At 51.7% G+C, this 12,041-nt stretch overlaps 2 protein-coding genes across 2 annotated transcripts; one reads left to right on the top strand and one right to left on the bottom strand.

Annotated features, from left to right (window-relative positions):
* Positions 1–4,858: 4,858 nt before the first annotated feature.
* Positions 4,859–6,900, bottom strand: HRG_01835 (integrase core domain-containing protein; the record flags this gene model as incomplete). The annotated part of the gene is made up of 4 exons (XM_044860306.1): positions 4,859–5,632; positions 5,711–5,925; positions 6,183–6,660; positions 6,721–6,900. 4 exons carry the CDS (start codon positions 6,898–6,900, stop codon positions 4,859–4,861), a joined length of 1,647 nt encoding a protein of 548 aa, XP_044723939.1.
* A 1,508-nt stretch (positions 6,901–8,408) lies between these two features.
* Positions 8,409–9,045, top strand: HRG_01834 (ricin-type beta-trefoil lectin domain-like domain-containing protein; the record flags this gene model as incomplete). Its single annotated transcript, XM_044860305.1, has 4 exons — positions 8,409–8,521; positions 8,577–8,707; positions 8,755–8,851; positions 8,910–9,045. 4 exons carry the CDS (start codon positions 8,409–8,411, stop codon positions 9,043–9,045), a joined length of 477 nt encoding a protein of 158 aa, XP_044723938.1.
* Between the last annotated feature and the right edge of the window lie 2,996 nt (positions 9,046–12,041).

Here is a 12,041-nt window from a genome sequence, read left to right as displayed (position 1 = left end):
AATGGCGCAAGGCGAGACCAATCAAACGGACCTTGAAGGTCAGCGCTGCCAAGTGCATAGCATCCACCCATCATGTCTTTGCAGTCTACCACCAAGGTTACATACTGCCTTCCGTCGAGCAGCACAAAAAGACGCGATATAATGCCGCAATAAGTGAAATGATGTTGATTTGGCGCAATCCAATCATTATGCCCACCAACTACTGTATGCGCAAACATGTTCTTCAGTACATTTCTATATCGTTACATCGTAGAGAACTCCTGTGAAGCTGGTAAAATACCGCTACACCGAGCAAATTAGGGGCACCCCTATTAGATGTGTTATTAACGCGTATTTTGAGTCCTTTTGTGCTCTGATAATACCGCTAAAGCAGCCAAGACATTGGCATCCTGTACATTTTTGCGGTCATGACACCAAGGCGGCCTTACCCCGGAGACAGATTACTGACTCGGCTGCCTATCGTTGCAGGCTACTCGAGCATCACTGCAGGACTTCTTCATCCCCCACTGACCTTCACTCCTGGCCCCTTTTGCATCAGTGAGATCAACCTCGTGTAGATTGGACAGATTTCTATTTGCAGATCACACGTGATCAGTGACAGCCAACATAAGTTTGGGTTGTCCAATCCTTGATCGCTCCAGTTCATACCCTTCTCAAAAACGGTTCTGATCTTGGGGACTTGTGGTTCACCATCAGGAGAGCAACCATATCGTTTGAGGCCTTGTCTTACTCAATCTCGACTACAAATATCGCTTTCTCTTTCAGCTTAGGGCCGTTCCTCGACAAGACTGCTACACGACCTCTCTACGGATTTCCCGGTAACGTTGATCTTCTGCGCCAACCTCCCATCACTATTTATCAACATGCTAGCATGCATCATGACATGTCGGAGAGACGGACTGCCCGGGTCACTTCAAGGGCACAGTGAGCATTAGATGTGTTGTCCATACTTGGTCGGCGCGTCTCGACGCCCTAGTCCGTGTTAAAGGTGATGCAAGACTCTTATGTCCATCGCCAGTTGTTAGACTTGCCGTTCATAAAGAAGAAACACGACAGTGGGCGTCAAAATCACAATACTGTCGCATAAGGTGAGAAACAGGGTTTCCCTTGTGGGCTTTCTTTATCAAAGTAACTTTAAGCACCCCTTGGCGTATTATTTCATATACTGTTATATCGTAACTTTGTAACTATTCCATCACGTTACCAGTTCAAGGTGATTGAGCGATTTGCCTTTACCCTGTCGATAGCTGCTCATAAATTGGCTTGGTCCGACCTAACGATGGACTAACTACATAATAAGCTCCATTATACGGCAAACCATCTTCTGCCAAGAAATCATACAATGCTCATGCAAAAAGCTCTCCTCCGAGGCTTCGGTCCTCAACCTATTTAATGTCTTGGGATTCGCACCCTCTCCAGTAAGTAACTCTTCATCAGCCTGGTATATCATCCACTATAGTTCTCCTGAACATATCCTCCATTACCCGGCCTCCAAACATTTCCGCGCTTCTTTCGGCAGTCTCCCATTATGCGCGCCACATTGACCACACTCGTCCTTATTTCAGTCGCAGTTTGCGGGCAAGGTTTGGCTGGAACAGGTTTGTATTCGGGGACATCAAGATCAACACCATACTAATGCATCCTGTATAGCCGTTGACCAGTTTCACGCTGAAAAAGACGAGTCCCTTTCTCAAAGCGCTTTTCCCGAAAATGCGCAGGCTGCAGCAGCTGTCTTGACTCGACGACGGGGAGGCGGTCGCACGGCTGTGGTCGCGGCAGCGGCAGGCTCAGATCAAGATGGGAGCAGGGCCGTTGCTCAGGCGGAGGAGAAATATGACAAATGCTCAACATACAGCGATTGTTCTTCTTGTGTGCTTTATGAGAGGTGTTGCCTACACCCTCTAGATCCTTCAAGGACAAGTGCCGCAGGAGAAGCCATTGGCATTTGCGTGTGTGGCACCAGTGGTCGGGAGAGTCACTGTAAATAGCCTTGTTGCTGCTTTGCCGCCACGATAGCCAACAGCCCATCAGAAGGCAGCACAATGTCTAAATGTTCACACTCGGCGTGACCGGGGTAAACCAGGTCTAAGCTTATTCCTTAGTCTTCTAGCACTAAACGCTGGCCGTAGATAGAAGCTTTTCTTTAACGCTAAAAGTAGGAATTATACTATGGATAGGCATAAGAATAAGACGGCCTCGGCATTTATCCAATCGCGCCTATACGTTAACCATAAATATAGCATCTTATAGGAGAATATTATATAGTTTAACCTAGCCGTTTTGCCTCGGCCTAGGCAGTCCTTTATATCTACTCCGATACGTCGCTTCTCGCAAGAGTGCGGAAAGAGATATATAAGCTATCAGGTTTAGCGAGGGGAGATAGAATACATCGTGTCAATATTCGCAAGGTAATTGCCGACCGCCTATTCCTAAATTCGCTCGTTTGTAAGGTCCTTCGCGTATAGAGCACGAACGCTTCTAGGCGTGTCGTTCTCGAGGATATACTCCTAGAAATAGGATCCTGCTAAAAAGAACTTGGTCCTACTTATTCCGTCGGCCGAGGTGCATAGCAGCGAGTCGGCTTGGGGCCTAACTGTGTCCTAATTCGATCCGGAGCGCTTCGTCAACTAAAAGGAGGGCCAGCCAGCTCACACATCACCGGGGAGCTGCGCTTCGGACGGCCGTGGACAATATTAGAGTTCGATTGAGCGAGAGGAAGGAGGGCCAGGGAACGAAGTGGGAGTTTATATGGGAGTCGGAGAGGGCTGTATAACCTTGGCCCTCGGAGCTAACTCTCTTGACAGATCCGAATAGTAGAGGGCACGTATAGGGCCGGGAGGACTAAGAGAAATTGGCCTTTCAGCAGGCCCGGAAACATCGATCAAGATGTCCTCCCATAACTATTGCTGTGGAAAGGCAATAAACCGCTTGGCCAGGCCGAAGTAGAACGCTCCAATAGAGCATCTATTGGTGCGGTATATATCTTCCGCTTGCCGATAATTGTACTATGCAGGCAAAAGTGCAATGCGCTATGCAGGCAAAAAGTGCAATGCACACCACAACTGCAAGTGGCCGTCATATGTCGGGCGACCGAGTTCCCCGCATGATGAAGTACATCTTCTACGACCTGCTGTGACGTGGCTCCGCTGACACCCATTACCTGCAGATCTAGCTGATTTGGCAACTCCTCTACGTGGAACGCGGCCCAAGGTAATATTATCCATGGCGAGGATTGGTCTCGGGATAGGCCCCCTGCCGCTCTTTCCTGTCTAAACCAGCAGCACCTCTATCCCGGGACCGAGGATAGCCGCGCGTTTCTGGGACAGGTGTGTCCCAAGATTCAAACGCGTCGGTACTATGGAGCGGAATGACGAGGCCCCCCCCCTGCTGAGCCGGAAGAAGACAGGAGCTCGTTCATTGCTCCTCATAGCAGCCTCGAGAAACAAGAATACACGGCCAGCAGCGGCTATATCCCGTCACTGTACCTACGCCGATCCCACCTAGGTACTCTGGCCGGCTACATGCACAAGTAACAAGAGTGGCCGAACGCTCACTGAGACAGTGGGAGTCAGAACATGGACATGGTCCCGGTTACGTGTGTGAGCTCTTCCACCACCGGATGACATGTAATATGCCAAGCTCGGGTCAGCTCTCCCGTCTCCGTCGATCACTACCTTTAGAATCCACCACGCTGCCCGCCGTTGCATATCACGTCAAGAAGCGGGGTCTGAGACAGGCACGATAGAGTGTCTCGATGAAGAAAAAAAGAAGGGGAAAATATGAGACTCCCTACCGTGTTTCTATTTGGTTGGAAGGTCGCAGGTCCCTGCATGCATCTGGTAGCGTGAAGAAGCGTATCTTTGCTGTTACTGCGGCAAGGACAAGAGCGCAAACCGGCAAAAGCCGAAATAACGCGGGAAATTTCTCTTGTCTCCCTGTCATTGACGAGGGTTGCGGCATTTTAAACCTTTACAGCTTACTGTACCAGTTTGTGATATGATCTGTACAAAGCGGGTTTTCTGCTGTCCAAGGTCGGAGAAGCTGTGAAAGGCTGGCCCGGAGTTTATTCAACAAGCAGGTGCCTAGGTGTTGTCTATCTAGAGCTAAGGAGGAAAAGAAGCTGAACTCGAGGCGTAGCCTCGAGTGCGAGCTTATATTGCCCTTCTCGGAATGTTCTCGCAGCTTCTGGGTCCGCGGGCGGGCCGGTGTTGCCACCGGAGCACGACCCACCGGACCCGGTACAACCGGGTCCACCAGCCGGGCACAGCCCGTGACATTACCCCTTGTCCCCTCCGACCAGGTCGGCGTCTGCGGGGTTCTTGCGTTCCTGCCAGCGTCTCGTACCTCTCCTAGGGCCATCATTGGTCTTGATTGGCCCGTACTTGTCCTCGAATGCCTTCATCGCAATTGTTCCTTGCAACCACTCAACTGGCTCCCAAGTCGGCTCTGCGTAGCCCGTCCATCGCACTAGTGCTTGCCTGAATTCCTCGTCCGCGCTTCTTCCATCTCGCGCAGAGGATCTCGTCGACATCCCACAGATCCGTGCCGGACTCATCTTGTACCGGTGGTGGCTGTGCGTCATCTACCTTTTGGCCAGGAGCCGGATCTTGATGCGCCCGCCGCAAAAGGTCAACATGAAATCGCGGGTAAATTGAGCCACGAACATCGAGCTCAACAACGTGCGAACTAATTACCTTCGTGACTGTGTACTTGTGATGCAGCCAGTCGAGCTTCTTGCACGGTCGTGGCGATCTGTAGTTTGCCATCGAGAGCCACACCTTGTCACCAACTTCAAATCGCTCCGCAGGCTGTCGCTTTGCGTTGGCAGCCTCTTCTTGTTGTTGCTGTGAGGAGGCCATCACTGCTTGCATGTACTCATTGACCTCCTGCAGGCGACTGAGTAGGCTATCAGCTCTGCTTTCCTCTCTATGCCTCGGTGGCTCTTCCGATTCCTCGACGCTGATGGGATCGACGTGGTAACCATGCTCAGCGAAAAGGGGCTGATCTTGGTCGCTGCGGATTCACGATTGTTGAGTGCCAGCTGCGCGGCAGGGAGCAGTTCTCCCCAGTCGTCCTGCACGTACGACACGTAGGCTCTCAGGTAGGCCTCGATCTCCTGGTTCATTCTCTCTGGCCCTCCGTCCGTCTGAGGATGATAGGCCGTGCTCAATTTCTGCGTGACACCTGCAAGACGGCAGAACCTCTTCCAGAACCTACTTAGCCAGTTGCTCCCGCGGTCGCTGACGATGGACCGTGGCATTCCGTGAAATCGGTAATGACACTGGAGAAAACGGTTTGCACACGGCTCAGCTTCCATGTTGTCCATCACCTCGAGGGTCACAGCCTTTGTCAGTCTGTCCACAATCACCCACAGGTACCTTGCCTTGCTCGGTCCAGTAGGCGGCAGATCTGTGATGAAGTCCATGGACAAATGGCTTCGGGTCGATCTGGAATCGGCAGAGGCTTGAAAATTCCCTTTCGACTGGCGCCAGATGTGTGCTCTGCCGCGGGTGTCGCAATTGGCTACGTCCCGGCAAACCAGCTGGGACTGCCCAGGCCAGTAGAATCGCCGAGCCACAATAGCCAGCGTACCTTCCCTGCCGGGATGACCGGTCGCAACAGAGTCATGCGACTGCTGCACAATGCGGGTTCTCAACTGGTCTTTCTCAGCTTCCTCCTGGTTACCCTCCTCTCCGGATCCACCCGGCACCCAAATACGGTCTCTGAATGTCAGCCTTTTGCCTGCGTCGATCGCACATTCTGAAATCTGGATCTTCAGGCCCAGCGAGGGCGGGAAGGCACGCTCGCGATCGCGGACTGCCTTATAGGCTGCCCGGAATATCGAGTCCTTCGCCACCGTTTCGTCCCAGAGTTGCTGCAGGTCCGCTACCTCGAAGACCTTCATCTTCGGCAGGGTGGATGCCTCTGAACAGTCAGAACTCATCGCGTTGATACATGCTCTTGTCGATGATGGAATGGCACTATCCGGTATCAACTGTATCATTCTTCCTTGTTCCCGCTCGTCGTCAATGCCCTGTGGCTTGTCTTGTTCACGGCGGGACAACGCATCAGGCACGACAGCCTCGCTTCCCGGTCGATACTCGAGCTTGAAGTCGAACTGGGACAATTCGGCTGCCCAACGGCTCTGCCGTTCCGTGAGCTTCTGGCGTGTCATGAAATACCCAGGTTGCGGTGATCGGTAAGGATTGTAAATGGGCCGCAGCTCCTAAGTTCGGCGTTCCAGTTGTCGAGACATCTCATGATGGCAAGCATCTCCTTGTCGTGAATGGGATAGTTGTACTCCGCTGGCGAAAGTCGCTTCGAGAAGAAGGCGCATGCGTGTCGACGTCCATCTGGGCCTTCCTGCGACAGGACGCCTCCCAATGCGTAGCCTGAGCAATCCGTCTCCAAAAAGGTCGGGAGGCTCGGGTCCCACTGCTTGAGCACCGGTGACTCGCAAAATCGTCGCTTCAGCTCCTGAAACGCCTCGTTCTCCGCTCGTCCCCAATGAAAGGCAGTTCCTTTCTTAAGCAGGGCATCCAGAGACTGCGTGATCTTGGCATAGTCGGGGATGAAGATCCGGTAATAGTTGGCGAAGCCCAGAAAGCTTCTGACACCCTTCACCGTGGTCGGGGCCTCCCATTCGCGGATGGCGCGCTGCTTTTCGGGGTCGCAGGCGATTCCTTTCCCTGCGTTGACGATGAACCCAAGGTATTTGACCTCTTGTACCGAAAACTCGCACTTCGCTGGGTCTAGGTGCAGCCCAGCGTCGGCGAGTGCTTGGAGAACTCGTCGCACCTTAGCCTCATGATCCGCCTTCGAACCGCTCGAGTAGATCAGTACATCATCCAGGTACGCTGTGACAAAGTCGTCCAGCCATTCGCGCAATACACTGTTCATGTATCGTTGGAATGATGCCGGGCGCCGCTCAGGCCGAAAGGGCACACGAGCCACTCGTAGAGCCCAAACCTCGTGCGAAATGCAGTCTTTCCCTCATGTCCCGGAGCCATGCGGATCTTATGGAAAGCGGCCACCACGTCCAACTTGGTGAACCACTTAGCCTTGGCCAGATTCTGCAGGGTCTCCGCGATGAGGGCAGTGGGTATCGGTCGCGCTTGGTGATTGCATTCAGCGCTCGGTAGTCGCAACAAAATCGCAGCCCTCCATTCGGCTTCCGCACGAACAGCACCGGCGCGGCAGCCGCTGAGCTACTCGCTCGGATGAATCCTCTGTCCAGCAGGTCTTTCAGGGTCTTTCGCAAGACCAACAGCTCTAGATATGTGAAAGGCTGGCCCGGAGTTTATTCAACAAGCAGGTGCCTAGGTGTTGTCTATCTAGAGCTAAGGAGGAAAAGAAGCTGAACTCGAGGCGTAGCCTCGAGTGCGAGCTTATATTGCCCTTCTCGGAATGTTCTCGCAGCTTCTGGGTCCGCGGAGCGGGGCCGGTGTTGCCACCGGAGCACGACCCACCGGACCCGGTACAACCGGGTCCACCAGCCGGGCACAGCCCGTGACAGAAGCTTGCTGTATCTGCCTTATCGTTTTCTTCCAAACTCGACATCAAGTCGACCGGAGGACCACTATAGACGTCGATTTTAAGAAAGGATAGAAGAAATTTGGAAATTGAAGTCCTTGTCTCCGCTATAACGCATAACCGTTCCAGAGGGAGCGCGCTTCGCAAGGGATGGCCTCCTAATTTGGAGACTTTGGTTCAACCCCTCTAACTGTGCTTTCGTTCGGGACCCGGCAAGAGTACATTTTTGCGGAGGTGTCTCGGCATAGAGGCAGCCAACGAGCCGACGAGCGTACTGTAACATGCTTTGATCCATGACGGGGCAGCTCTCAATATGGCGCTTCAGGAGAGACTCAGCACTCCTAGACCAGGCATTTTACCACTACACCTCTACAAGCGAAGGCGGCGACAGTCTCCAACAAGTGAGAAAGTGACTAGGCAGGACGTTTTGTACACGACTGTAGAACGACTCCCACAAGTCATATTGGTGTCATTAACAAGTCCTGGGTCTAAAAGGGCTCGAACAGTTGAGGGGAGCGACGAGACCAATTAGGAGCGGCGACAGCGGAGGGGATTCCAAACTGTATAAGCTGCATGCACAAGTACATTGCACGCAGTTGAGTCCGGTCTATTCGCTAGATGTAGCGTGATAAACAGTCACGCCACCCGTATGTGCAAAAAGAAGTATTGGAACTAGTCATGGACGCCCATCTAAGTGTCGAGGCCTAAAAAAGAGCCTGAATGTATGTGTTATGCTGTCTACACGGCAAGTCAGCAGAACGCAAGGTATATAAGGAAACGCGACCACCCAAGCAATCCTATGTAATTTGTGGAAGCCACTTCACAAACACTTCTTCGCAAACCCTCAGACAGCTGCATATATATATACGTCGATCATGTCTGATTACACAGGTCCAGGCGTATACGAGTTCTACCCTGCGAATGCCCTAGGCAGACGTATGAGCGTGTGGGGCGGGGGAGCAACGGTTGGAACAGCAGTTAAGCTCTAGTAAGAAGCCTCCATCCTAACAAATGTGGTCTACATTCTATCCATTCTGTTATAGTGCTGCTGGAAAGACTGAGAATCTGGCGTGGGAAATCGTTGCCGCCGGAGGGGACAAGGGCGACCCGGAAGTGGGAGATCGCCAATACCACATCGTTGGTGTTCAATCCGGACTGATGCTTTGCGCTGCGGGTAAGTAAGTTGCAGCTGAACGTTGCTGTATGCTAAAAATAAAGCAGAGAACGGTTCCGATTCCGAGTGTACAATTTCCACGCGGCCTGTCAGGCACGGTTCTTGCCGTTGGAAGATGATTCCTGCTAAGAACGGCTACTACTAGTAAGGCTATTCTGCCAAGTCAAATTCTAGGACTCCTTCTAATACCCTTCTGCAACAGTTTCGCAAGCGTATTGAATCCAGACAAATGGCTGGCAGTTAGAGGGGGACAAGATGCAGATGGCGCTCCCCTAATGACTTGGGCAAAGACCGAAGTTTCGCACTTTCAATTTAAACTCAAGAAGCCAGACTACTAGATTGCGTTTGCATCAATCATGCTGTCATAGAGACGACTGGTTTGTGGTGTATCAGAGCTCTCTTGACATGTGCAAACTTGAGGGCCGGCAGAAAACAAGGGAGAGGTCTCGTTCTCCAATGACCCCTGTTATGCAGCACGAGTAGTGCCGGAAGGAATATGTGTCACTTGTTAGATTGTTACCATCAACGCCTACGACTTTCGCTACTCATAACGTTTTCAAGGGATTTACTGGTGATATGCCGGATCCCTTGATCCGCCGAGCTCTTCCATCTGTCCTGGAAGCCCCTCTAAACGTTTCGACGTAGCTTGGTACAACGGCTGCGTTCGCACCCCCGGCGGCGTGGGAAGACCGCCCTCCCCGTGAGGAAAGCCGATGCTTTCTTTTGTTGCCTGCTTCTTTCCTCTCACCTTGTATCGTCACCCCGAAGATAGCGGTCTGCTTCGGGCCATGCGCTGCAAAGCTGGCAGTCGGGCTGGCATCCTGAGATGAAAATCCCGTCAACAGCCGAGGAAAGGCCATCCCAAGAGTCTTGCGTCGCTCTCTCTCAGGTTGTCTCGGCCGCCTGCCTACATGGGGTAGTAGTTTCTAGTTACCGTACGTTTAATAGCATTAGAATTTTAGAATAGAGACACGCCGACTCAGTGGAACTATATATTTATATATGTCTTACTCTAATTGAGGGCAATTACGAGTCTGAATAGCTTCACTTTCTTAATTAGGCAATGGCTCTTTGTTGTACGGCATGTAACCATAACTCGTACGGCGGTAGGGGTCCCTTGTGTATAATTTCTTCTGGCCTGATGTCCATCAATGCATCAATGACTGCGCCGAACATTCCACGTGACTCAAAATCCCTTGTTCCTGAAGCGAACTTGGATGGATCCTCACCCACCCTCTGTTCGGCATCTTGCGGGCTGTCGCGAATCCACCATTTGCTATGGCTCGGAAGATTCTAATACACAACAATCCCCGCTCATTCGAATCAGCCGCCGAGGAAGAATTCAGTTTTCTTCTCTCTGTCCGACATCAATGTGCTGCCGAGAGCTTGAGGCATCTGTTGTGGGGATCAGAGAGAGTCCATCAAAGCCGTGGTTAGACACCATCTTCGCCTACGCCGCGATGACGTCTGCACGGCTCTACCTCCGGAATCGTAGATTCAAGGCTTTAATCTTTGCGTTCTCGTCGAGGTGGATTCCGGCGGCTTCGTCAGAAGGCTGGTTTTCCGGTGCTCCATGCCTCATAAGCTTGCTGAAGACCGATATCCCGGCACGATTGATGAAAAAGTCGGATCCGAGGTGGCCACATATGTGTGGATGCAAGAGTATTGCGCCGATATTCGGATCCCAAGCCTTTACGCTTTCGGCTCCAGAGACGGCAGTCAAGTTCGTGTTCTCAGTTCTTCGCTCGCCTGAACGGTGCTGATCCTGACGATTTTGCTTCGACTTAATTCACCCACGTCAAGCAGCGACCCCTTTACGTCGGAATCTTCCACGAATTCAGGCGGTGGATCTATCGTCCCCTTAACTACCCCTTGCTCTCCAACTACACTCGCAACGCATCCACACCGGCCGTTGGCACCGCCTACATGCTGCTGGAGCATATTGGTCCCGAGACTGGGAAAATGCTTCTATATACCTGGACTCAATATATGCGCGATATAGGTCGTCGTACTCGCTTATTTTAGGGCATAGCGCGTATTATGCTATCGCTCGCTCGGCTTCCATAACCATGTATTGACTCTTTCCGATTCAATATAAGCGACGGCATAATTACCCTTTCTAATCGACCCTTAACATATACCATGATGATTTCCGAGAATAGCGGGACACCGCGAACTATCCAGCCTTGCCAGGTATATCAGAGGACCGACAGTTTCGCCTCCGATATGCTTACGCTGCATGATAACCACCTCCTTTACGACCCTCACGTTGTTAGAGATGAGGACTATGCCCGAGAACGAATAATAATCAAGACGTTGCTTCGGGCAGTTATGCACTACTTTATCGTGTTAGATCGACGGAACGGCCCTTTCCCCCTGCAACTAACCGACTTTTATTAGAGCAATCTTTTTGTGGACGACGACCGGAATATCACTTATTTAATCGATCTTAAGTGGATCTACGCGCTTCCGGTGGAAATATTATTAGTGCCGTACTGGCTTACGAACTGCAGCATCGATACTATTGTAGACGAGGAGCTTAGTGTCTTCGACGAGGTGCGATAGGGCTTTCTAGCAATCATAGACCAGGAGGGTAGAAGCATACCCATAGAACATGATATTTGGATCATAAGCACCATGAGATAGGGCTGGGAGTCTAAAGGAGTGTGGTTTTGGGCATGCCTGATTTCTATAAATGCTTAGCTTTTCGTATTTGAGGACCGCATTATTCCAAAGTTCGCCGCTGATAGAGGATTGGTGGTCGACCTGAAGCAGCTATCGACGTTTTGGCTGGAGGAGGTTGGGTTGGTTGTGCAAGCCAAAGTTAACGACGAAGAAAGGTACCAGACAGAGCTCCGGTCCCTCTTCGATAGTAAAGGACTTCGAAGGAGTGTGGAAATATCCCATTTCTTGGTAGTACACATGCCCCCGCCCTGCCTGATGGAACGGTAAGTTATAGAACATGTTCACTGGGTCGGCAGCCCTTGGCTCGTATCGGGCCACTTCTTTCTTCTTTTACATCCTTGTTCTTGTGATTTATAGCCAGAAGAGAACCTATATTGCTACTTTCACCTATGTGCAGCCGTCCTTGCCTTCCACTGTGCTCTCGAACCTGTGTTTGAAAGCCAGCAAAACCCATCACTTTCACTTGAACCGATTCCGGCCCGTTCAAAAGCTAAGGCCCTTTTAATTGGTAGGCGCGTTTACTTATCGGGTAGACGAAAAGTGGGCTGATATGGCTGGTTAAGGCGCAGCGCCGATATCGCATAATTAGGTGCGCACATTCCCCGCCTTGACTACGCGCCCCTCTCCTATACGTACCTTGCAAAGTGAA

The sequence above is a fragment of the Hirsutella rhossiliensis genome (genome assembly GCF_020360975.1).
Source record: "Hirsutella rhossiliensis strain HR02 chromosome Unknown scaffold00002, whole genome shotgun sequence".
Lineage (NCBI taxonomy): Eukaryota > Fungi > Ascomycota > Sordariomycetes > Hypocreales > Ophiocordycipitaceae > Hirsutella > Hirsutella rhossiliensis.
The sequence above is the reverse complement of the archived record's forward strand: the minus strand, read 5'-3'. Positions and strand labels throughout refer to the sequence as shown.